Source organism: Sus scrofa, chromosome 5 (assembly GCF_000003025.6).
Source record: "Sus scrofa isolate TJ Tabasco breed Duroc chromosome 5, Sscrofa11.1, whole genome shotgun sequence".
NCBI classification, from domain to species: Eukaryota; Metazoa; Chordata; class Mammalia; order Artiodactyla; family Suidae; genus Sus; species Sus scrofa.
In genome coordinates this window covers 7,956,199-7,980,760 of record NC_010447.5, presented here as the reverse complement: position 1 = coordinate 7,980,760, position 24,562 = coordinate 7,956,199, and the positions used below count along the sequence as shown (strand labels likewise).

Sequence of the window (24,562 nt, the reverse complement as noted above, 5' to 3'; positions counted from 1 at the left end):
TGTGGAGCAGGCAGGGCCTCCTGCTGCTTTGGGGGAGCTCCACTCCGCCTCCTCCGAGGCCGTGTGCCTGGAGGACGCCCCTGGCCAGCGGTCCTGCGCCAGCTGAGGGTGCCAGCCCAGGGCCTCCGGTGTGTGTCCGCAGAGCTGTCCCTCATCACGCTGCACTGGTTCCTCACGGCCTTCGCCAGCGTGGTGCACATTAAGCTGCTGCTGCGCCTCTGGGACCTGTTTTTCTACGAGGGCTCCCTGGTGCTGTTCCAGACCACGCTGGGCATGCTGCGCCTCAAGGTGCCGGCCAGGGCCCCGGCTCCCTCCCCAGTCCCCCACCCTCCACTGGCGCCTCCTGCGAGGCCCCCCCGGCGGGGCAGGCTGTCCCTCCTGGGCAGGGCTCCTTGTGCTCCGCTTGACCGCCCGGGAGGTTCGCGTGCCTGAGGCTGGTGACTGGGGTCAGCTGGGCAGTGACACCCCCCACCGCTGGCCCCACGCAGGAGGAGGAGCTGATCCAGTCGGAGAACTCGGCCTCCATCTTCAACACGCTGTCAGACATCCCTTCGCAGATGGAGGACGCGGACCTGCTGCTGGGCGAGGCCATGCGGCTGGCCGGCTCCCTCACCGACGTGGCCGTGGAGACCCAGCGCCGCAAGCACCTGGCCTACCTCATAGCGGACCAGGGCCAGCTCCTGGGCACCAGCACCACCACCAACCTCTCCCAGGTGGGCCCACGAGGGAGGAGGTCCCAGCTCACCCCCAGCCCGGCCCTGCCCCGCTCCTGCCGCCCCTCCAGCTCAGCACCCAGGGCCCCGCAGGGTCCAGTCAGGCCACAGCTGTGGAGGGACCCACCGCCTTGGCCTTGGCATGGCCCTGGGACAGACCCAGCTTGGAACTGGCATGTCTGACCCTCAGAGCTGGCCTCGCAGCCGTGTCAGAATGAGATGCGGCCTGGCCTCTGCACAGTAGGCCTGTCCGCCTCCTCCAGTGCTGAGGCATCGTCCACTTGGCTGGGCACAGGGTTCAGGGGCCGCCGCCACCCCATTTCCCCGCCGTAGGTTGTCCGACGCAGAACCCAGCGCAGGAAGTCTGGCATCAGCTCGCTGCTGTTTGGTGAGAACTCTGCCCGGGGGGCCGGGGCTGGGCTGCGCTCAGGGGGGCGGTCGGACCAGGGGCGCCCGTCCTCACACCCCACGTGCTGTGCGAGCTGCCGTGGAGTCAGGCCCAGGGCCGAGCTGGGCCGGGGCCGCCACTGCTCTCTGGGCCTCACAGGGGAGGATGACCTGGAGGCGCTCAAGGCCAAGAACATCAAGCAGACGGAACTGGTGGCCGACCTCCGGGAAGCCATCCTGCGTGTGGCACGTCACTTCCAGTGCACAGACCCCAAGAACTGCAGTGTGGTGAGTCTCGGGCCCCAGGCCTGCGTGGCGGCCGGACCAGGGCCCTCCTTCCCAGCCCCGTCCCAAGCGTCCCCTGCCCCGGGCCTGTCTGCCCCCGGCAGGAGCTGACCCCAGACTACAGCATGGAGAGCCACCAGCGGGACCACGAGAACTACGTGGCGTGCTCGCGCAGTCACCCGCGCCGGGCCAAGGCCTTGCTGGACTTCGAGCGCCACGACGATGACGAGCTGGGCTTCCGCAAAAACGACATCATCACGGTGCGTGGCGGGCGGGCGGGCGCCCTGGTCCCTGCTGGCCCAGAGGCTGCGGGCGGGGGAGCCGAGCCCTCGCCCTACCAGAGCCGCCGGGCGAGGACGAAGCGGGGCCACCCACGAGGCCCAGGCCGCGACTGGAGCTGTGCGCCCTGCCCTTCCCCTCAGATCATCTCCCAGAAGGACGAGCACTGCTGGGTCGGGGAGCTGAACGGCCTGAGAGGTGAGGCTGGTGAAGGAGAGGCGGCCGGGCCGTGAAGCCCAGCCCTTTGCCGCTGGAGCGGGCACTGGATTTGCTCAGACAGGGAGCCTCCTCCCTCGCCGTGTCCTCGGCCGTCAGGGGAGGGCGGGGACACCGGGCCGTCCGCTCCTCACAGGGCCCTGCTTCTCCCACAGGCTGGTTTCCAGCCAAGTTCGTAGAGGTCCTGGATGAGCGGAGCAAGGAGGTGAGTGTGAGCCCGAGGCCGGGCGCCCCTGGGAGCTGCTGGCCTCTGCCCCCTGGGCCAGGCAGGGCCTGTGTCCCCAGCTCCTGCTGGCTTGTGGCAGTGGCCGAGGATGGGGAGAGGCTGGCTGGCTGCCGTCATGGGGCTGGGGCCTCTCAAATCCTGTCTCCCCCTGCCCCCCCAGTATTCCATTGCCGGGGACGATGCTGTGACAGAGGGGGTCACAGACCTTGTGCGAGGGACCCTCTGCCCGGCCCTTAAGGCCCTGTTTGAACACGGGCTGAAGAAGCCTTCCCTGCTCGGGGGCGCCTGCCACCCCTGGCTCTTTATCGAGGAGGTAAGTCAGGGGCTGGGCCCCTGTCCCTCACTGAGCTCCTCCCTGCGCCCCGTGGAGCTGGCGGCAGGAGCTGGTGGGGTGGCGACAGGCCCTCAGTTGGACTCTGGCTTTGACCTGGTAGCTCCCCTGGGGTCCCTGACACTCACCCCGCCCCGTAGGCAGCGGGCCGGGAGGTCGAGAGAGACTTCGACTCCGTGTATTCGCGCCTGGTGCTGTGTAAGACGTACAGGTAACCTGGTCCCCCTGGCAGGGTCGCCAGGCAGCCTCGGTTGGGGGTGGCGGAGTGGCCCGAACCCACCAGACAGTGTTGGCAGCTTCCGTGCCCCCCCCCCTGCCTCCAGGTTGGATGAAGACGGCAAAGTCCTCACCCCGGAGGAGCTGCTCTACCGGGTACGCGGGGCCGTGGGTGGGGCGGGCCTGCTGGGTCAGCAGCTGGGGACACCTGCGTGACAGCTGTGCCCTTGCAGGCTGTGCAGTCGGTCAACGTGACCCATGATGCTGCACACGCACAAATGGACGTCAAGCTCCGCTCTCTCATCTGCGTGGGTCTCAAGTGAGTGTCTGCTGCTGCTGGGGGGCGGGGGCCTGTGCGCCGGGCAGGCCGAGGTGGAAGCTCGGCCTGGGCGGCTCTTCCTCCAGCGGGAGACCGGCCCCTGCTGGGGGGCTGTGCTCAGGGGGCTTGTGAAGCACGGGTTTCAGCAAAGTGAGCAATAAGGGGCTCAGCAGGTGCAGCTGCAAACTAGGCGGGGGGGTGCCTGCCTGGGGGGGCCGCAGACCTCGGCCAGGTTGAGTGTGGGGTTTCCGGACCTGCTGCCTGGCAGAGGGGCGCCCCCCAGGCTGCTCTGACCCTGGGGAAGGGGGTTAGGTCCCCGAGAATAGCTCAGAACACAGCTAGCATGTGTCCCTCCTGGACGGACCAGCAGGGCTGAGGCCCCCGAGTCTGGCAGGAGGTGGTGGCCAAGTCTCAGACGCAGCAGGAGCTGTGACAGGACTGAGTGGGGACCACGGGGACCGTAGGCCCCTGAGCATGTTTGCCCGTGTGAGGCCACTGCAGAGCCCCAGCTGGGAGGAAAGGCGGGTCACATGCAGAGGCCAAAAAGCAGAGGAAAGGCTCGGGGTGTGGCTGGAGGCCCCCAGCAGGGGCGGCCCAGGGCAAGAGGACTTCTGCCCAGGCGCAGCCCCAACCCCTCCCCCTGCCTGTGCCCAGCGAGCAGGTGCTGCACCTGTGGCTGGAGGTGCTCTGTTCCAGCCTGGCGACTGTGGAGAAGTGGTACCAGCCCTGGTCCTTCCTGCGCAGCCCCGGTTGGGTCCAGATCAAGTGCGAGCTGCGGTGAGGAGGCGCTGGGCCTCTGGAGCCCTGGCCCCAGGGTGGGGGTGGGGGTGGGGGTCCACCCTGAGGGCAGCTGACAGCCTCCCCTGTCTCTTGGCCTCCAGCGTCCTCTGCTGCTTTGCCTTCAGCCTCTCCCAGGACTGGGAGCTTCCTGCCAGGAGAGAGGTGGGTGGTCGCGTTGGTCTCGGGCCCTGCAGGCTGCCTCCCCAGGGCTGCAGGGGGGCCGTCTGGGTATCTGTGCTGACAGACCACCCCTCATGCTTCTCCACGGCTGAGGCCTTGCCTCGTGGGGGCCCTGAGTGAGGGCATCGCCTGAGAGCCACCCCGGCTCCTGCCCCACTGCTCGCACTGTGCCCCCCTCCACGTCGCCCTGCGGCCCATGATGGGGGTGGGGCTGTCCCTGTGCAGGAGGAGAAGAAGCCCCTGAAGGAGGGTGTCCAGGACATGCTGGTGAAGCACCACCTCTTCAGCTGGGACATAGACGGGTGACGCTCTTCCTCCGGGGACCCCCATCACACCCAGGCCTCCTCCAACCCCTTGGCTACTGGCGCCCCTTCCCCAAGCGAGATGAGAACAGCCGGGCCCTGGCCAGTCTCCGGCCCATTTTGGGGTGGGGTCTGAGGTGGCCCAGGCGCCCCCCTCCCCCCAGCTGCAGGGTCAAAGGGAGGACGAGCTCGGGGAGCCCTGGCTGGACTCCATGGTGGGAGTCTGGGGACACGGCCCTGGGCACCCAGTGCTGTTGGGCGGCGGGAGCAGGTGGGGGCGGGCTCGGCCCTGGGCCATTGCTCACTGTGCCCAATGAAAACCTTGGGGTGGTGGAGCCCCCTCTCTGTTCTGTCAGTTCTGCTCAGGAAGGGGATAGGCGGGTAAAGGCTCCCTGGCCTCTTTGATTTATAAATAAACTGTCTTTGAGAAAGCAGCTGTCTTCTGTTCAGCCAGGGCTGCAGCGCTGCATGCCCAAGGTTCCACTCTTCCCAGAGTGATCCAGAATGCCCTACCAGGCCTGGGAGGTGGCATCCAGATGGTGGGGGACCCAGCCACACCACCCACCCCTTCTGTGGATTGAACGCGAGGGACTAACAAGGGGTGTTGTTTTGTTTTTATTTTAAAAAGTTCACACAGCGTCCCCACCTCTGTCCTGGCACTGGTTTTGGTGATTCCACCCTAATCCCCTGTGAATGTCAGTGACAGGCCAGAGGGAGGCCGGGCCCCAGGGCAGGAGGAGGCCATAGCTTGAGGGCCACCTCTGGCCCCACTGCTGTCCTGGGGCCATGGTGGCTGCAGTGAGGCAGCGGGACGGAATGTGGGCAGGTGGCCAGGAAGCACCTCTGCCCTCGTGGCACTGATAGGGAGCAGGAAGCAGGACAGGTGGGGCACAGGCTGTGGCGAGGTGTCTACACGCAAACACATGTGATGGGTGGGGCTGGGGTGGGCTGTGTCCAGCCCCGGGAGTGGGGGTTCCAGGCCCTTCTGCGTGTGTGTGTGTGCGCGCGCGCGCGCAGAGTAGGCCGGGAGAACCCCGTCTATATATGTGTATATGGCGATATATATAATAGAGGTATATACACCTGTACAGAAAACATTTGCCACCAACCACTAAATGGTTACACTAACTACACCAAGACACTAAAAGGCAGGGGGACCCCCCCATCCCCCCACCCCGGAAGCCTGGGACAGCGGTGCTGGCCCAACCAGTTCCTTCCCTCTGGGAAGGGGGAGGAGGCGGCGATGTCCCCTTGCCTCCTGAGCAAACGGCAGCCAGCAAGTGCACCCCAACTTCACAGAAGGAGGTCAGATAGAAGCCCCTGGCCCACCCAGGTCTCCACAACCCTGGGGTGGGACCCAGAGCTGCTTTTGGCAGCTTTTCTTCTTGGTGAGCAAGAGCCAGGTAGAGGGGCGCCTGCTCCAGCCCCCATGGAGGGGACGGCTGGGCCTGTGATTGTCAGGACTCACAACCACGTGGACAGGCTGGATCGGGCAGGACAGCACCGCGCTCCGTGCTCCCTGGAGTTGCCGAGTTCTCCAGCTTTCCAGCTCCTCCCCAGCCCCTGGATGGGCTCTGCGGGGGGCCCCAGAGCTACAAGCAGGAGTCCCAGTGCAGCTGTAGGTCATGGCCATCGAGGAAGTCCGTGGAGAAGAGGCTGGGGGCCGTGGTGCTGAGCGGGGCCAGGCTGAGCACGGGCCCGCCTGACGACAGCTCCAGCCAGTCCATGCCGTCCAGGTGGCCGTCGGCCAGGTCCAGGCCCACGCTGCTGGGCTCAGGTGCAAAGTGCAATTCCGAGGTGTCCATGGGGGAGGGGGGGTGGTCCAGGATGGCAGAGCTGCTCAGCATCTGGCTGTGGAGGTCGTCGATGAGGGAGAGGGGCTCTGGCCCCTCGTGCCCGCCCGTCAGCAGGGGCAGCCCTGTGCTGCTCTCCAGGAAGTCCTCCAGGCGCCCAGGGAGGGCCGGTGAGCCCGAGGGAGGTGGGGCGGCCTGAGGGAGCTCGGCGGAGGGCGAGGGCTGTGCGGCCAGGGGTGACCTGCAGGCTCCTGTCGTCGAGGGGGACTTCTCCTTCCCTGGTTCCTTGAAATCTGCTGAAATCTCTGCCAACCAGAAAGTGAAAGGGTGTCAGAAACCAGCCTGAAGACATGCAGCTGGACCCTGCCTTACACTGCGTACAAAGATGCACTCCAAATGGGTCAAATACCTAAATTTAGGAGCTAAAATCTACAAAGCTCTTAAAAGGGAACATATTCATGATGCTGGATTTAGTAATGATTTCTTGGTTATAACCACAAAGGCATAGACAAGGAAAGAAAAAATTCACTGGACTATGTAAAAATTTTAAACTTTTGTGCATCAAAGGTCACCATCAACTGAGTGAAAAGACTATATAGCAACTGCAAAACAACTGTACTTAAAAAAAAAAAAAAAAGTGGAGTTTCCTGGTGGCCTAGTGGGTTAAGAACCTGGCATTGTCACTACTGTGGCACAGGTTCAACCCCAGGCCTGGGAACTTCTGCATGCTGCAGGCATGGCCAAAAATCAGAGAGTGAAAAGGCAACCCATGCAATGGGGGAAAATACCTGAAAATCGTCTGTTAAGTGACTGATACTCAGAATGAAGAACTCCCACAAATCAACAACAAAACCCAACTGGGAAATGGGCAGGGAATGCAGTAGACATTTCTCCAATGGAAGATACACAAATGGCCCACAAGCACATGAAAAGATAAAATGCCCAACATTCTTAGTCATTAGGGAAATGCAAATTAAAACCACAGTGAAGAATGACTTCACAACCACTAGGCTATTTAAAAATTGTTTTGAAAATAGGTTGGTAAGGATGTGGAGCAGCTGGAACCCTTAGGCATTGCTCATATGAATGGAAATAGTACAGCTGTGTGGAAAAGCTTTTAGGTTCCTCAAAAAGTTAAATATAGAATCATCATGTGATCCAGCAATTCCACTTCTGGGTACATACCCCAAAGCAGGCACTCAAACAAATACCCGTGTTGATAAGAGCATTGACTCACAAGAGCCAAAAGTGGAAACAACCCCAACATCCAGTGGATAAAGATAAATACAATGCGGTATATTTACACAATGGAATATTATTCAGCCACAAAAAGGAAGGAAAATCGGCTATGAGCTACGACCCGGCTGAACCTTGAGGGCATAATGCTAAGTGAGGCTGCCAGAAACAAAAGGACAAATACTGTATGATTCCCCTTCGTAAATCAGAGAGACTGAAAGAGGAAGAGAGGTTACTGTGGGGAGGGAGGAAGGGGGAGTGAGCTGTAAAGTGTAACGAGTGTCAGTGCAGGCTGATGGAAAAGTTCTAGAAGTGATGGTGGTGATAGTTGCACAACACTAAATGAACATAATGCCACAGAGGTGTACGTGTAAAAATAGTTATTATGGCAAACTATGTCAGGAATATTTTACTACAATAAAAAAAAAAAAAAAAAAAAAAAAACCTCTGCAGAAAGGCTTGCTCCCTGACCCTTTAGGTCCTGTTCTCCCAGCCAGCAGGCTGCTCTCACTTGGTGACCAGCTCCGTCCACGCCTTAGCCCCACCTGCCCTCAAATGCCCTCTCTCCTGGCATCCTGGCCACTTCTCAGTGTCCCTTTGGGGGCAGGCAGCTCTCCCCAGCTCCCTTCTCGGCTGTCTCTGGTAGCCTCTGCCCTCCCAGTTGCAGCTCTGTCTAGAACTCCCGGAGCCTCAGTGCCACTTGCACTTGTTAGAAACGCACCTCGGGCCCCACTGCAGACCCTGGAATCGGCGTCTCCCTGAGATCAGAATCGGGGACCCCGAGGGCACGTCAGCGCCTGAGCCCCTGGTCTTCCCTGCTGCTCATGACACCCTAACATATGACAAGGTCCCTCCTTACTGGACTCGTCGCCCATTGCCCCACACTTGGCTGGAAGCCCCGCAGAGCCCCGCATCCCTTTTGCTCACTGCCACTCCTGGGCGGCCGGGACAGCGCTGGCCACACGGCGGGTCGGGGTGGGCACTGCACCCCCACGGGGATTCTCGCCCAGGCCTTGGCGAAGGGACGCGTCTCAGACGTGACCCCATCCAAAGTACCAGGCCTGCCCTGCACCGTGTTCAAGAACTAAAGCGAGCCTCCTGGGGCTGCAGACAACCTATGAGGAGAGAGAGGGTGGAAACGAGGCGTGGGCCGGCCTTTACCTCCGCTCTGAATCAGGATGTCAAACAGGTCATCCATCTGCTGGCTCGAGGAAGCATTTTCCTATGGGACAAAAATAGGAAAAAAAGATGAGAATCTAGAACAGGAGCCCTCAGCCTGGCTCGGCGCAGTCCTGCCCAGGACAGCCGCTCGCTGAGGCCTCTCTGCCCTATGAGGCTGGCTCCCGGCTGCCCCAGTGGGATCCCCTTTACCTGCTGTCTGGGCTGCTGGCTCACGGCTTCCTCATAGCCCGGGGGCTCCTTCTTTGGCAGAGACGCAGGGGTCCCAAAAAGGGGCTGTGGTGGGTGCTCCAGGTCCATCTGGGCTGGTGGGCCGGGAGCTGGAGAACCAGGCTGGGACGAAGGCTGCACAAGAGCAGAGCAGAGAGAGACCCAGTGTGGGGTGAGGGCAGCAGTCCAGGCCCGTGCACCCCAGGAAGGCGATGTGGGAGGGTCCCCCTGCAGCCAGACTGCCTCCCTAGGGTCTGGTTCAGGCAGCATGGGGCGGAGGGAGGGGCTCGAGCTGACCCCCTCTCTCCCCCAAGGAGTTTGTGCCCGAGGCTGTTTAGGGGCCGGTTCCCATTCTGAATGCCTGGTTCCTGTCACTGTCACCCCACCTCCAAGCTCGGCAGGCTGAGAAGCCACACAAAACCTAAAGTACCCTCCCCTCTGGATGTGGCTGAGTGAGGGGCTGGGCTGCGAGGGTGAGAATGGCAGGGAGAGGAATGGCGCATGCACCAGGCCCAGCTGGCAGCCTCCAAGCAGATCCCAACGGGCAGCCCAGCCCACAGCCTCTCCCGAGCAGGGACTTCCCTGGCCCTCCCCTGGGCCCGTTGCCGCCACAGAGCAGAGGCAGGAGGGACCCCAGCCAGGATGGAGCCTCTCAGGAGCCTTCTGCCAGGCAGAGAAATGTGGTGACACCAAGAGCCATAGCGGTGGGCAGTCCCCATGGCTCCACCCTCACAGCTCTGGGGACTTGACCTTCCCAAGTCCTGGTACCCTCCCTGGTGGCATGAGGGTGGAATCCCTCACTGCAGAAGGTTGGAGGGAAGATGAGCAGAAGCAAAAGCATAACCTGCCCGCCGTGGGGGCAGCTGCTAAACGGGCTGGGGCAGGGGGTGTAATGAGCTGCCATTGAGAGAAACGTCACACCCTCCCCGACCCAGGTACCTGCTGGGGACTCCTGCTGGCCAGGCCCGGGCTGTCTGCATTCTTATTGGTCACGGTGAGGACAAGGTGGGTCCCTGTGGAGTCAGTGATGAGCGTGGGAGGCGTGACCCCCTTGCTGAGGCTGGGGCCCTGTGGGCCCAGAAGCAGCTGGGGGGCAGGGGCTGGTTCAGGCTCAGGCGGCACGGCTTCCTGCTTCACCACCCTGGCCGGGGGCACCAGGGCACAAGTGTCTGCATGGTGGGCAGCGGGGGCTGCTAGGCTGGGGCTGAAGGGGTGACCAGGGCCTGGGGGCTGCCTGCTCAGTTGGCAGCTGGAGAAGCTGTTCTCCTGCTTCACGGCGGTGCCAAGAGAGGCCGGGGCCGGGGCCCGCACGGCTTCCTGCTTCACCACCATGGCTGGGGGCATGAGGGCACAAGTGTCTATGTGGTGGGTGGTGGTGGCCGCCAGGCCGGGACTGAGGGGCTGACCAGGGCCCGGGGGCTGCCTGCTCAGTTGGCAGCTGGAGAAGCTGTTCTCTTGCTTCACGGTGGTGCTGAGGGTGGCTTGGGCGGGTGCCCGCACAGCTTCCTGCTTCACCACCCTGGCCGGGGGCACCAGGGCACAAGTGTCTACATGGTGGGCAGTGGGGGCAGCCAGGCTGGAGCTGAAGGGGTGGTCGGGGCCTGGGGGCGGCCTGCTCAGCTGGCAACTGGCAAAGCTGTTCTCCTGCTTCACTGGGGCGCCAGGGGTGGCCAGGGCCGGGTCTGGGTCTGGGGTTGGGGTAGGGTCTGGGGCAGGGGCTGGGGCTGGGGTGGGGGCTGGCGCAGGCTGCTGGGCCCGCTTCTCCTGCTCCAGCTGCAGCCGGAGCCACTCCACCAGCTGCTGCTTCTGCCGGAGCATGCGTGTCAGCTCCTCGATCTGCTTGTCCTTCTCCTGCAGCATCTGGTCCTTGTCCCGCCCCTCCAGCTCGGCCCGCGCCCCAGGGCTCAGACAGCAGGACCCGGCCCGGGGGCTCTCCTCCTTCACGAGGATCTGCAGCGGCGAGGCCTGCAGGGTGAGCTGGGTCAGCGGCGATGTCACCATCTCACCAAAGGTGTCCCCAGGCGTGGAGTTCTCGTCGCCTGTGCTGAGCAGTGAACGCTCCGAGGGCGTAGGAGACACGGGGGGCGTGGAGCCCGTGCTGCCGAATTTCACCACGCCATTGCTGGTCACCGTGGCCACCACCACCTCAGCCGGGGCCAGGCCCGCTGCCATCAGGGCGGGCCCCGTGCTCAGCCGGGCCGCAGGGAAGGCCACCACCACCTCGCCAGCCTTGGGCAGGATGGAGGCGGTGGCGGGGGCCTTGGGCACTCCAGGGGCAGGGCCGACATGCTCCTGGTAGGCGCGCAGGCGCTCAATCAGGTCTGTCTTGGTGCCCGAAACGGGCAGTGACCGCAACTTCAGCTCTTGCTTCAGCTCTGCCACCTGCAAGGGGGTGGAGAGTCAGGGCTGTAGGGGGGCAGAGGGAATTGGGTCCTGCAGGAGGGCAGTTGTGGGTAGGTGAGTGGGACACGCATTCTGCCTGGGCCCCACTGGCCACTTCAGACACATCGACACCCCCCAGCCCTGGAGGGCAAGACAGATGTCTGCAGGGCGGCCGCCTCCACCTCCCTGTCCTCAAGACAGGGGCCTGGTTAGAGCGCTCCTGCCCCCGTATCTAGGCAGGCTGTCCCCAGCCCCAGCATGGTGTCTGGTGCTCTATAAATACTCAATGGAACTGACTGGATTTTACAACTGAGAAAACTGAGCTCACGGAAGCAAAACAGCGTCTTCAGGATCACCCAGCTGGTGATCGGCAGAGCAAGGCGTTAAGCCGGTCTGATGGACGCGGAAGCCCACGTGCAGCCGCACCCTTGAGGGCTGTCTTGCTGGGATCTGGGTCAGGACTGAGGAGGGACCGGACGGGGGCAGAGGACAAGCTCTTGAGGAGAATGTGACCCTCCCACCTTCTGATGAGGGCAAAGAACACAGGCCAGGCGTGGGCTGTGTGTCACCTCCAAGGCCCAGGACACGAGCAGGGTCCATGCTCTAGTGTGGGCCGCTCTCTGCCCAGGCAGACGCAGCGCTGCACAGCGGGTTCGGCACGCCAGTAAGTGCGCTGTGGCAGGGGCGAGGTGCTGCGGCAGAGCCGAGTCTGAACCCCGGCCCTACCGCCAGCAGACCTGTGACCTCTGGAAAGCTTCTCTCCCCCTTGACGCCTCTGCCTGCATATCCTTAAGCCGGGGTGACACTTCCTGTTTCTCACACTGCACGGAGGGCTGAGGAGAACAGAGGTACGCAGGACTGGGGGGCCTCGCGGCCCTGGGCAGATGCTGGCTGGTGTTATAAGTAACGACCACGATGGCAAGGCTGATGTCATCGATACCCAGGCCAGACGGGCCTCAGGGCAGGTTCCGGGTGCCTCTGCTGGAGGAGACCAGGCTCTAAAGCTCTGCCCCGCCTTCTGCAGCCACCGTCCTGGGCCGGCCGCCTTCCCTGCCTGAAACCAAGCACCTGACTGCCCCACGGGGGCTGGGCTGGCGGCACTCAACACCTCCAGGGGGAAGGGCGCCCACACCTACCTTCATGTCATCCAGGTTGGCAGGCAGGGTCCCTGGCTTCCCTGCCAGCAAGGTGCTGTTCTGACGGACCAGCCCACTGGGCCCAGGGGCACCCGAGCTGGCGCTGCTGCTGGTGGAAAGGCTGCGTGTCGGGGGGGCCCCACCATTTCCCAGAGCCTCGCCCGCTGGCCTGAGGGGGAAAAAGGACAACGTGAGCCCTGGCAGGAACGTGGGGCAAGGACCCCACCCACGGACCACTCTTGTAGGACCCAGACCAAGGGGTCACAAAGGTCTGGGTTCAGCACCAGGGACGGGTGCCTACTTGGGCGGGGCGGGCAGGATGGTCTGGTAGTTGTAGTGCTGCTGCTGCTGCTGGTTGAGGATCTGGAGCTGCAGGAAGAGCTGCTGCTGCTGCAGGATCTTGGCATAGGAGGAGTCCATGGGCGGCGCCCCCTTGTCCTGCTTTTGGTCCGGGGGGATGTACTGGTGGTACTTGAGCTTCTTCACCTTTGGCTTCAGCTCCTTGGCTTTCTTGCTGCGTTGTGACTTCTCACCGGCAGACTTGGGTTGGCTTTGCTGGGGGCGCAGGAGACAGAGGGCGCCATCAGGGCCGTCTCCCCTCTGACAGGCTGACGCCCCTGGTGGGCACCCGAGTGGCTTGTGAGAAGGCTCGGCTGTCCACCCTGGCCTGTTCCACACTCCCTGCTGGATGGCACCCCTCCCAGACAGGCGCCACATCAGTGCCCAGGGTGTGCCAGGGAGGAGGGCAAGGGTGGACGGGGGGCTGGGACCGGCCCGGCTCTGAAAGGAGGCACTCTGACCCTGAGCACAGAGAGATTCTGGGGTGAAAAGGGCTGGTCTACGGAGCTTGTGTGGCTTTACAAAGCCCTTGTCACGCAGACCTGCAAGATCCCTGCCTGGACAGGAACTGGCGTGTCTCCTTGAAAATGAGGAAACAGGCTCAGAGAAGCCACTTGCTCAAGGCTGCACAGTGATGGTGATCTCGCCATGAGAAGAAGCTGGGATCCAAACCCAGGTCTCCAAAAGCGAGTGTTCATTCGCCAGCGGGCTGCCAATGATGCCCAGCTGGCGCACAGGGAAGCCTCCCGCTGGGTCCTGAGGGTCAGCGAGGACCCAGCAGACCAGAAGGGCCAGCAGGTCACGTTCGGGCGGCCACCTCTGGGTGAGGGAGGGTGGAGCTGGATGGGGCTGAGAGCTGGCAGGGCCCAGAGTGCCGGGGGGGCGGGGGGGACAGACGTGGAGGGTCTCTCGGTCAGAGTGGCGGATGGAAGGGTGGGACTCGATGCAGGAACAGAGGGCTCTGGCCAGGGGCCCATGGGAGCCCATGGGCCTGGGCGGAGGTGACCACTAGAGGAAGAACAGCCCATGGAACGTGTGGCAGCCAAGCGGTTCAGAGGTTCATGCAACAGTGACAACAGTGGCCGCTTCCTGGAAGTCGGGAAGGGGGAGAGGGTGCGGGGCGGCCGAGACCAGAGCGGGAAGGACCCACAGATCGAGAACCCCAAACAAGGCTGAGGGGGTGAGAGAGAGACCGAGGGCAGGCTTGGGAGCACCCCCTGGAAGGGAGGAAGAGGGGAGCTGGGGAAGCCCCCCGGAGAGACGGGTGTGACCTGAGGCAGGGCGGGGCGGGGAGCAGAGGCCGAGGCACCCCCTGGGCGGAGGAGGTTGGACGGGCACCCACGCGCTCTTCTCCCAACTGGGCAGTGGTGGAAGGAAGGTGCCAGTTGTGGGAAGAGGAGCGGGTCTGGGGGGACTTTGGGGAGAAGCCTCTGACCTCTGTGGCCCCTCAGGACCAGGCCGTGGAGGCCAGGGAGGAGCCCGTGAGGCCTCACGGCGACGGGGCAGGCCTGGGGCAGGGGTGCCGCACGGGGCTGGCAGACACCCCTCACCCCGACACAGGAGCGCCCAGAGGCGGAGGCCTCAGGCTGTGCGCAGAGTCTGTGCGGAGGGACCAGAGACTCTGACGACAGGAGGCGGCGGGGCCCAGGCTGGGGCGGCAGGCAGGGCAGAGAGGACTGGACTCGGGCGATCGACGCCACCTCAGGGCCCAGCACCATGTCCCCATGTGAGGGTCCCCAGGGGTGTCGGGGGTTGAAGGGGAGCGCTGCCCGTTCAGGAGTTTCAGATCGGGCCCCGGAGAACGAAAACCAACGCCCGCACGGCCAGCTGGGCGACCTGGGACCCGTCACCTCCCTTCCCTGTCACTGGCGGAGGTTCTGTTAGGGCCTCACGAGGCTGTGAGTGGACAGACGGGACGTGTGGCGTGTTTCCTGGGGCGGGCAGGATCGAGAGCCTGGTACCATGCTGTGCAGGGCGCTATGACCTCGACGGCCAGCGCCCGTGGAGAGAACGGGAGACCTCCCGCAGCACCTCGGTGACTCTGTGGGTCCCTGACCAGGAGGAAGCAGGGTCCCCCACCCTGCAGTCGTCCCCTCCCTGGGATGAGGTCCCAGCAGGGACTGGGGGTCTGTACCTTAATGAGCGTGGGGAGGGGCTTGGTGGGGACGGCAGTTCCGCTGCTGAGGCTGGGAGGCAGAGGGGGCTGCTCCGCCAGGAACAGCGTCTCCCCGGACTCCGGGCCCACCGGGAGTTGAGACACAACCTGGGAGAGAAGAAGGGACGTGAGGAAACCCCTCACCCCTTTCTTTTGGCCCCAGAAGGTGCGCCACCTCCAGGCTCCAGTGGGTGGTGCATCCCTGCCCTGCGTGGAGGTAGGTAGCCGTCACCTCCTCAGACGAGGGCACTGTTAGGGGGCAAATGGTGGGTGAAGATGGGAGGGAGAAGAGCAGCCCCCAGGGTGGCGGGGGAGAGGGAGCGAGAAAAGGGGGTGGCGGAGGGTGGGGAAAGAATCCGGAACTGAACGCTCGGTGGACATGAAGCAGCCAGGAGGCTTAGAACCTAACGGCAAGGCAGCCCAGGCAGAGTCCTCCTGCAGGAACACTGCCGAGGCCTCCAGCTCCTGAGCTGCCTCCTGGCTTCCCCCTCCCACCTGGCCCATGGGGGCAACGCCCCCTGGGCTGCTCCAGCAGGTCTGGGGTCCCTGGGGAGCATGGGATGCATCCAGAGAGGGCAAGCTCACCTGAGTGGGGGACACGGAGGTGGCAGTGGGCAGGGACTCGCTGCCTCGGGCTTCCAGGGGTGATGGCACTGAGCCCTGGGACTCATGGCTGGCAGGCTGCTCAGGCGATAAGGCGTCACTGCTGTCCTCATCAAAGGAAGAGCTGTCCGCTACTTTCGGGTAGTTTACCTGTCCCACTGAAAGCCAAGGCCACGGTAAGCCTCCACCAGCAAACGGGCAGAGGGGCCTTGCTCAGCAGCCAGAAGCCGTCCCAGCAACGTGCCTGCCCGCGGGCTCCCATGCCCAGCGAGCAGGAGACGGAGATCAGCAGCCAACTTGCCTCTGCTGTCCGAGAGCTGGAGGCAAGCTCCTCCTTGTGACCATGAAACAAGGCTGGGAAGGGTCAGCCCCACCAGGCCTTGGAGCGCCCCTCGCTGAGGGGAGGGGCCATCGAGCACCCCCTCGCTGGGGGAAGGGGCCTAAGAATTAACCTCTGTGCTCAGTCTTCAAAGTCAGGGTCTGCCCTCCCTCCTCACCGCCACCTCCTGCTCCCCTGTCCTGTGGCTGCACAAAACTCTTCTTCCAGAGGCTCGTGGACCCTGCACTGAGGGACGGTGGGAGTCTGTGTAAGAGCTACAGGGTGCAGCTCCTCCCCTGAGCTGCCCAAGTCCCCAAAGACCAGGAGCAGTCTCAGGAGCCTCCTGGAAAAGGGCCGCCTGCCTGCACAGGTGAGACAGCATCGGTGGAGGGTAGGGATCTCCCTTCAGCAGCCAGTGCCTCCCAGGGACCCGCGGCCCAGGAGCAGCGGCTGCCAGGAGAGTCCGTCCTGCTGGCTGGCTACCCTGCCCTGGGCCACGGCGAAGGCCCAGAAGACGGTGAGTCCTGTGCTCCTGGGCCAGGTTGGGGGAGGCTGGGAGGGAGAGACAGGAGGAGCAGGGGTCGGCATGGGAATCTCAGACCAGAAGGAAGGAGAGAAGGGGATGGGAGGAGGAAGAGGAGGGATGAGGAGGAGGGGGAAGAGGAGGAGGAGGGGGGAGAGGAGGGGGGAGGATGGACAGGAGGGGCAGGAGCAGGGGGAGGGGCAAGGAGTTTCAAAACACTCCCATCATGACCCCTCGTGAGCACTGTCCCTGCCGGGGGAAGAGGTTCTGCCCTGGCTGCTGTCCACACGAAAGGAACCGAGCCAGGGGTGCAGAGGTAAGCTGGTGGCCACACTGGGGGCCTTGGCCACGGCAGGAAGACCGCAGATGAGGAACAGGAACAAGCCAGGAACTCTCCCAGCAGACTCTCCCCACCCAGGGTCATGACCCGAGGCCCCCTCCTGACCAGGACGCACCTGACCTTGGCCTTCCACCAGTGAACATGGCTCTGGAGCCAGCACGGCCCCGGCCAGACGGACAGCACACTCCCCTCACCCGCCCTCACAGGGACCCGCGTGCAGCCGGACCACCCAGGGCTTCACTCGTCTAGGTCTTCTCCCATGGCCCTTTCCTCCCAGAGAGGGGACCTGCTGTGGCACAGCAGCCGCGGGACAAAGGAACGCAGGACAGAGGAGCTGCAGGCCCACCCTCGCCTCAGTCCAGCTGAGGAAGCTGCTGGCCACGCTGGAGAAGCCCAAGGGCTGGTCAGTCCAGGGTCCCTGCAGGGTCTCTCTCTCCCTTTGGCCTCTTCTCTAGAGGGGAACCTGGATGCTGCGGGGACACTGGGGACAGGCTCAGGGAAGATGCCCTGGGGGGAGGCCGTGGGTGTGAGCGTGTGCTGTGAGTGGCCTTTCGGAGTGTGCGGGGAAGTCTGTGAGTGGCAGAGGCAGCCTGGGGAGCCCCTCCTGGGCCCCCATTCCCAGCAGCCCCACCCCCACCCCATGCACCCCCAGCTCTACCTCCTCCTCTCACCCTCCATCTCGGCTGCTCTCCTTTGAATCCTTCTGCTCAGCCCTAAAGCCGCTCACTCCTCCCAGCTGAAACATCCTTCCTAACCCACCACCTCCCTCTCCTCTTCTCCACTCGCCTCTGCTGTCACCACTTCCTTGCCTCCTACCCACTCCTCAACCTGCATGATCACTGCTGGCAGATGCTCCTTTTGCCGCAGTCACCAAGGATGACCTCATGCCAAACTAAACTACTCCCCAGTCCTCAAACACACCACGCTCCGCAGGCCTCCAGGCCACTGTCTACGCTGTCCCTCTGCACCTTCTCTACTTGGCAAACTGATTCAACCTCCAGGTTGACCCCAGATGTACACCATCACCTGTGGAAGGAACGTCCCCAGCCCTGCCACCAACCGTCCCCATCCCCCAGAGAAGCTTGTGCCTGCCACACTCACCCACTGTCCTACGTCCTGACAGCAGGCATCAGCTGGTCTGTCAAGGGCTGGTCTGCCCCTTCCCTGAGCCTCCCCAGGAGCCCAGGACTGTGCTGGACCCTTTATATCCATCCTTGCCTGTGAGCCTGTCCTGAAAGGCAGGTGACTCCGTGACAATGTCACAGGGCCGTGGCCATTCTTCCTACACCACGCCACACGTGCCAGGAGCAAGACTCAGAAACCACCTGTTTACACAGCAGTCTCCTGTGTCAGGCTGGGTTCTCTGAGGGCAGCAGCATGCTCTGCTCCTCTCTGCACTTGCAAGGCCTCGCACAGGCCTGTGCGGCCGACTCTCGCAACCTGCATCAGATTTGGGCCGGATGGAAAACCCAGAACTGACCTTGGCCCAGACACTGGCCTATTACTAGGAGCCGTTGTGGAACCTGGTGATGGTCAAGGCAGGAAGACACAGACACGAGGTGAAATGAATGTTACGGCAGAGCAGGGAACTAAAGGGGAAGGGGATGGTCAGGGCCCCGGCTGCCAGCCTCCAGCCTGGCTCTGCTTCCTCCTCTGGCAAACCCCCTCTGCGGTGTGATGAGGCCTAGCAACCAGTCTCCTCTGACCGCACCTGGTCTGCTCTGGGCCTACTCCTGTGCCCTCTCGTGCCCCCGCCCCAAAGACGTCGCTCACTATGACAGTGGGAGCACTCGGGTCTCCTGGAGGCACGGCCACCTCCCGGGCAGTGGGTCTCGGGCCCACCACAGCAGGAGAGAGGCGGCCGTACTGACCGAAGGCCAAGGGAACCACGACTGCATGCCTGACCGTGGCACACAAGGGCCTGTCCACCTCACGTTGTGACACGCCGGCCCTGCACAGGCCACCCCTTTCCGCTCAGCACACACTTGCACTCCTACTCATCCAGCCGCGCCTGCCCTCTGCCCTGCGGGTGCCTGCCTCCCTGCCTATATCTGCTCCTGCACATGAGCCTTGTAAGGGCGGCAGGGGGAGCATCTGCCTTGTGGGGCTGTGGCCCTAGCACCTAGCACACTGGATCAGTCAATCTTGACTGAGTGAACCATCTGTGGAAAGTGCCAGGCTCCAAGAAGAAATATCACTAAAGAAAAGAAACAGCAGGGGGAGGTCCCGTCATGGCTCACTGGTTAACAAATCCGAGTAGGAACTATAAGGTTGAGGGTTTGATCCCTGGCCTTGCTCAGTGGGTTAAGGATCTGCCGTTGCTGTGAGCTGTGGTGTAGTCTGCAGACTCGGCTCGGATCCCGCGGTGCTGTGGCTCTGAGGTAGGCCAGCGGCTACAGCTCCGATTGGACCCCTGGCCTAGGAACCTCCATATGCCGTGGGTGAGGCCCTAGAGAAGGCAAAAATACAAAAAAAAAAAAAAAAAAAAAAGAATGAAAGAAACAGCAGGTGTAGTTTCCAGTTCCTGGCACCCCCATGCGCTCACACCTGTCCTGACCCCCACCTTCTCTGGGGGAGGAACAAGCCCCTGCATTCACAGAGATGGGAGTGGACAGGTCCCTCTGTTACCTACTTGGCTATTTTGGCACGGCGCTGAGCCGTGAGGCCGTTGGCACTGTCCCATGCTCATACGACCTATTTACAAGGCTCTTGCACCCTGCACCACGGCTCCCCCAGGCTAAGCAGCAAGTCAAAGAGCGAGCAGCCCAGAGCCCTGTCCCCTGTGCCTGGACTGCAAGTCCACACAGGGCAGCGGGGCCTCCTCACCAATGATGGCTTCCTTTAGGCTGGACTCCACAGGCAGGATATTCTTCTCCACCAGCTCCATGGGGCCAGGCCTCTGTGCAATCTTCTCGTTGAGGTCATCGGCCAGCCTGGCTCTCTTCAGCTTCAGCTGTTTGGCCTGGAGGGAAGGCTCAGCCGAGGTCTCTGCCACGAGAGAACAGAGTGCAGGAGGATGCGGGAAGGACCTGTTTCTGCCCTGGGAACTTCAGAGCACCTGCCCTTCCCTCTGGGGAAGGAGCAGAGACCATGAGAATGCAAAGCGTGCCCCAGGGAGAGCAGGGTGATTTGGCCTGAAGTTTCACAGGGACAGAGGGAGGAGCCCCCACTGTGGATAGCGTGATGTCACACACACAACGGTCACTAGGCACAGGCCGACCCAGACTTTCTGAGGTGGAGCTACAGAGCTGGTCTCTCTGCTCCCTCAAGCCTGCTGTGTTACCAGGACAGCCCATCCCCCTGCTCGGAGTCTCTGTGTCTTCACCTTCGAAGACTAGGGCTTGGATGACGAAAGTCGTCTTCCAATCCCAAAGAGGGTTCAAAACCAAACAAAAAATGGATAGACTCGAAACGCTTTCCACGGCCAAAACCTTTCCCTGCCCGGAAGGCAGAAAGAAGTGTTGGGGTGGTGGGGGGAGGGGGAGTACGTCTGGGTGATCTTGCTTGTACTTCACAGGTGCGTGAGTAAATACCAAGTGAGTGAATGAATGGAGGATGGATAGATGAATGAATGAATAAAAACTAAAAGTAAACACACATTAAAACCAGATTTAGAGGACAGGATTCCATACCAAGGTTTGATGAAGGCCACCACGTGGCCACAGAGAAAGGGAAGTTACCTAAGAGAATTTGATTGATTGTGCTTCTTCAGGAATTCCCAAAAACCAGTGGTGGCTACCACAGCCCTGCTGTTTTACTATGGTAAGGCCCTGGCTTACCCACTGGTAACAGAACTGGGAGCGCCAAGAAAGAGGGAAGAAGAAATGTGGGTGGTACAGGACTGAAAACAGGATTTAGATGAAGAAGCATTTCCAATCTAACACACCTTCCAAAATGTGCATCCTGACCAGCTCCGATCTCTCCGGCCGGGAACGAATCTTCCGTTTCAGATAGTCCTCTGTCTACAAAAAAAACCACACCAAGCAGCTCTCAAATCCAGGGCCCAAGCTTATGGCACAGTCAGAACCAAAAAGCAGCCGTGGCTTTAATGGCTGCTATGAGTAACCTCTGCAGCCCCCAAGACCACAGCCTGGAGGTGACAGGGTCCTGACGCGAGGGGAGGCCTGAGGAGTGAGGCCTGGGCAGGACGCATCCACTTTCAACACACCTGCCAAGGGCACCATCCATCTGCCAACACCATCTAAGGCTGGACTACTAATATATACATATTTAATTTTGTTATTTAATCTGTTATTTACTTAGTTATTTATGTGTGTATGCATGCCACACCCTCAGCATGCAGAGGTTCCCAGGTCAGGGATCGAACCTGTACCACAGCAGTGACAACGTTGGATCCTTAAACGCCTGAGCGTCTGGAGAGCTCCTGAACTACTAATACACTTTCAAATCTATTACTTTTACTGTCCTAAAAGTAATATATATTCATCAAAGAAAAATTTTAAAATTAGAAAGTAAAACAACAAAAATCATTAATCTACTGTCACTATTTTTGGATATTTGTTTCCAATCACTCTCCCATGAGGAAGATTAAATTTAATTTTGCAGAGCTGTAATCATACTGAATATAATTTTATATCTTGTTTCAAAAAATCTGGCATTGCCTGCTATCATGAGCATCTTCTATTCATTCTGAATGGCTGCCAAGTGGAATACTATGATACATGGTGTCACAGCTCTAGTTCCTTACAGCCCCACGTCCTCATTTCTGCACTGCCAAGACTCCAGGCAAATCAAACCATTCCCTCAACAGCCCCGGAGCCAGCCCAGTGCCCGGTGCTCACGTTATATATACATGAGCCCAGATGCGTCTGACTCCAGAGCTCCAGAGCCTCTTAACTTTTGCACCGTAGTCTTTCAAACCATAGATCAGGGCCATTAAGTGGGTCACGACCAGCACAGGGTAGGACGGGACAAGACAAGACAGGACAAGACAAAGCAGAGCAGAGCAGAAAACACAGTATCAGAGATACTGCCTGCATGTAGCGAGGTAAAGACCTGCTCCTTGGCCTGGCCTTGGCCCTTGCCCCGGCCTTGGTACTCTGACTAGGCAGTTCTGTGCCAGCCCTGGAAGAGTGCCCAGCTCGCCGGGAGATGGCTGATAGCGGTTGGGCCGATCACCCATCTGCAGTGGATAGAAGTACTGCCGTAGCTGCTGCAGAAGTGTCGGACACCACAGGTCTTCAGAGACAAGAGAGGGAGGCATATTTTCTAGGCTGTCCGAAGTTCTCAAGGGGGGCCGAGGCTGAGGGTGAACACTGTACTGAAAAGGAACTGGAGTCCACAGACCAAGGTTTGAATTCCAGTTTGCCACTTACTGGCTGGACAAGTTAGTGAACTTCCAGTTGCATCTTTTCTTTTCTTTTTTTTTTTTTTTTTGTCTCTTCTAGGGCCGCATTTTGCAGCATATGGAGGTTTCCAGGCTAGGGGTCTAATCAGAGCTATAGCCACTGGCCTACACCAGAGCCACAGCAATGCGGGATCCGAGCCACGTCTGTGACCTACACCACAGCTCACAGCAATGCCTGATCCTTAACCCACTGAGCAAGGCCAGGGATCGAACCTGAAACCTCATGGTTCCTAGTCGGATTCGCTAACCAGTGAGCCATGACGGGACCTCCACAGCTGCATCTTTAGGATGACGATAATAACACCTAATTCATAATCGCTGATGTGAGCGTAAACAAGAATATAATCTCACATATCAAAGTGCTCAATGAGCTAGCAGCGGTTCTGATTAGTGTGGATTTACTCTTCGCCTTTAAGAAGCAGTCCACAACGTGGGGCCAAGTCTTAAGACTGGGCGGGGGCCCAGGCGATGTCATTGCTCCCCCATCCCCCCAACTCCCAGATCCACTCATGTTCTCGGCAACAGACACAGTGCAATTGGTCGCTCTTTTGGTTCCCAGTACCTGGGACCTCGTTCTTCCCACTCAAAGAATTAATCATAATTTTCTTTAGAAATGTGTTAAACTAAGCATAGAGGACAGTTAAGATATGTCTTGGAAGTGACTACTTTAGCATCTCTAAAGGAGCTGTGTCTTAGGGAGCCACGGCCCATGATTCTCAATTTGAGGAGGTTCTCTTCCCGTGTTTTTTACAAAAAAAGAAAAAAGCAAAGGGGCTGAGAGGGGGAAGCATGTTCTGGAGACTTCCCCATCTCTGCCCACAATGGGCAGCTGAATATCCCCCTGAGGCCCCCGAGGGAACCGAAACTGAGGGGATAGGGCAACGAGCCAGGTGCTGTGGCGTGAACCTGAGCCCAGAGCGGGGCGCAGCTTCTGCTTCGACGGCCTCCAGTGGACCCTGGCTCTCAGGCACGTGGAGACCGGTGAGGTTTCCAGCCCCTCGGGATGCCCACCCCGGAGAGGTGTGGGGAGTGTGGCCACGGACACGGGGGGACCACCACTTGGCAAGCTTTTCCATGGCTGCTGTCCACATCCTAACAGCTACAAAAGGCTAAGTGGAATTAAAGATGGAAATACTAGTGGTGAACAAAGCCAAGGGAGAGAGGCGACCACTGCACACTCGCATGCACCAGAGGAGGAAACTCTTTCTCATCACGGTCCATGTCACCACGCTGGGGGACACGGGGAGGAGGGGGGATGAAGCGGAAAAGGCAGCACCTTATATTTACAACTGTGAGACCTGGGCTGACCCTGGAGACATGCCCGACTGGAAGGAAGAGGACCCGCAACGTAATAGGCTCTGAAAATGCTCCTGGGAATCCTTGGGGAGGGAAGGTGCCTTACCCTGGCCCGCTCCAAGCTCCTTCTCTGCTCATGAAATGCAGCTGGACTTTTCAAAGCTGTTGGGAAAAGAATCATAAAAGATTACTTTATAGTGAAGCATGATGTCTACTTCCAATTTACAGTGGAGAAGGCGTCTTAAATTCAAGTTGATTTTAGCAGGACTCAGCACCAGCTGAAGTGAGGAAGAAAACGGCACCTGAGCAAGCACACAGCTCGGTGCTTCAGCTCCCCCTCGAAACAGTTCGGTTACTTTGTTCCCAGTGGAGAGTCCCTGCCTAAGCCTGGGCTCCAGAAAGAGCACCCATGGAATAGAACTGTAACAGAATCCTCCATGAGCAGGCAACCCTCCAAGAAGGCCTGCCGGGCCTCCCTTTACTCTCAGGAAGATGGGGACACGGAGCAGGGCTGCAAGCGGCGTCCACCTGCTCTCCCTCTTCAATCTCATCAGGAATCGCAAAGCAACCAAACGGTCTGAATGGGGCAATTAAACCAAAAAGACACACGTCTGCTTGGGTGCCATTTCCTTCTTCAGCTCAGCTGATATTAATAGTGCTGCTAAAATTAACCTGAATTTCACCTTGAAGGACTAAAAGAACTTCACAGGGACTCTATGGTTAACCCTGGTGCACACACCCAGTGCTGACCAGAAGGGCTCCCTGCAGCCCCCGCCCAAGACTCAGCTCTGTTCTGGGGCCGCAGTTCTCGACTCAGTAAACAGCACCGAGGTGGAGAGATCAAAGCAGAACCCTCTAAGGATGCAGCATCACGAAGAGAGCTTGTGTTAAAACTCAGCAGGACACCCTGAGGATGAGAGGGTAAGGGCCTGATTCACTTCAAGCAGGGAACAGCAGTAAGGAGGAATTTATAAGATCATGGTCAGTTTCACTTCTGCTGCTTGAGAATTTCAGAGCAGCTGTGAAACTGTGGGGAGATAATTTTGCGGGGCTGCCGGCTGTGGTAGGAGTGCAGGGTAAGGAGACGCTATAAGTAGCATTGAGCACAGATAGGGCCCTATCCTGCCGGGGCCTCTGTGCTTCCTCCCCCAGCCCGCCCCGAGGGCTGGGCCTTACCAGGAGCAGTCTCACAAGAAAGCTCCAAATGTCCTGCAGTACTTTTTTTTTTAAACGTTTCGGGGTTTTTAGAACTTAGGGTAAAAAAACAATCATTTTAAAAGATCAGTTGAGAGCACCCCACCTTCTAACAGCAGGGGGAGCTCTAGATCTAAGAAATAATCTAAGGAAAACCAGCACCAGCTCCCTCCCCAGCCTACCAGAGCATTCCAAAGCACTACCCAGGCCAACCCAGCTCTAATCTGAAGGTCCTGGCCTCTCAGTGGGTAAGCA

At 60.4% G+C, this 24,562-nt stretch overlaps 2 protein-coding genes across 10 annotated transcripts in view; one reads left to right on the top strand and one right to left on the bottom strand.

Moving 5' to 3' along the window:
• Window positions 1-4,746, top strand: part of SGSM3 (small G protein signaling modulator 3) — a 41,768-nt gene extending 37,022 nt beyond the window's left edge. For 2 of the 4 annotated variants that reach the window (XM_013988188.2, XM_021092841.1), the window contains 14 exons: window positions 143-288; window positions 489-713; window positions 1,047-1,101; window positions 1,261-1,388; window positions 1,490-1,645; window positions 1,808-1,862; window positions 2,036-2,085; window positions 2,267-2,419; window positions 2,578-2,648; window positions 2,761-2,809; window positions 2,887-2,972; window positions 3,627-3,749; window positions 3,854-3,914; window positions 4,158-4,667. In XM_013988188.2, coding sequence (XP_013843642.2) covers window positions 143-288; window positions 489-713; window positions 1,047-1,101; window positions 1,261-1,388; window positions 1,490-1,645; window positions 1,808-1,862; window positions 2,036-2,085; window positions 2,267-2,419; window positions 2,578-2,648; window positions 2,761-2,809; window positions 2,887-2,972; window positions 3,627-3,749; window positions 3,854-3,914; window positions 4,158-4,238 — 1,439 coding nt within the window. In that variant the 3' untranslated portion in view covers window positions 4,239-4,667. Of the gene's footprint in view, window positions 1-142; window positions 289-488; window positions 714-1,046; window positions 1,102-1,260; window positions 1,389-1,489; window positions 1,646-1,807; window positions 1,863-2,035; window positions 2,086-2,266; window positions 2,420-2,577; window positions 2,649-2,669; window positions 2,810-2,886; window positions 2,973-3,626; window positions 3,750-3,853; window positions 3,915-4,157 lie in introns of all 4 variants that reach the window. The other 2 variants (XM_021092842.1, XR_002344287.1) reach the window with 2 other exon arrangements.
• MKL1 (megakaryoblastic leukemia (translocation) 1) overlaps window positions 4,834-24,562 on the bottom strand; it is a 224,578-nt gene continuing 204,849 nt past the window's right edge. For all 6 annotated transcript variants that reach the window (XM_021092835.1, XM_021092836.1, XM_021092839.1 and 3 more), the window contains 11 exons: window positions 23,220-23,275; window positions 20,336-20,411; window positions 19,276-19,437; window positions 15,250-15,425; window positions 14,644-14,772; window positions 12,472-12,725; window positions 12,171-12,339; window positions 9,592-11,034; window positions 8,635-8,787; window positions 8,425-8,485; window positions 4,834-6,332 (listed from right to left, as the gene is read on the bottom strand). In XM_021092835.1, the coding sequence (XP_020948494.1) occupies window positions 5,827-6,332; window positions 8,425-8,485; window positions 8,635-8,787; window positions 9,592-11,034; window positions 12,171-12,339; window positions 12,472-12,725; window positions 14,644-14,772; window positions 15,250-15,425; window positions 19,276-19,437; window positions 20,336-20,411; window positions 23,220-23,275 (3,185 nt within the window). In that variant the 3' untranslated portion in view covers window positions 4,834-5,826. The remainder of the gene's footprint in view (window positions 6,333-8,424; window positions 8,486-8,634; window positions 8,788-9,591; window positions 11,035-12,170; window positions 12,340-12,471; window positions 12,726-14,643; window positions 14,773-15,249; window positions 15,426-19,275; window positions 19,438-20,335; window positions 20,412-23,219; window positions 23,276-24,562) is intronic.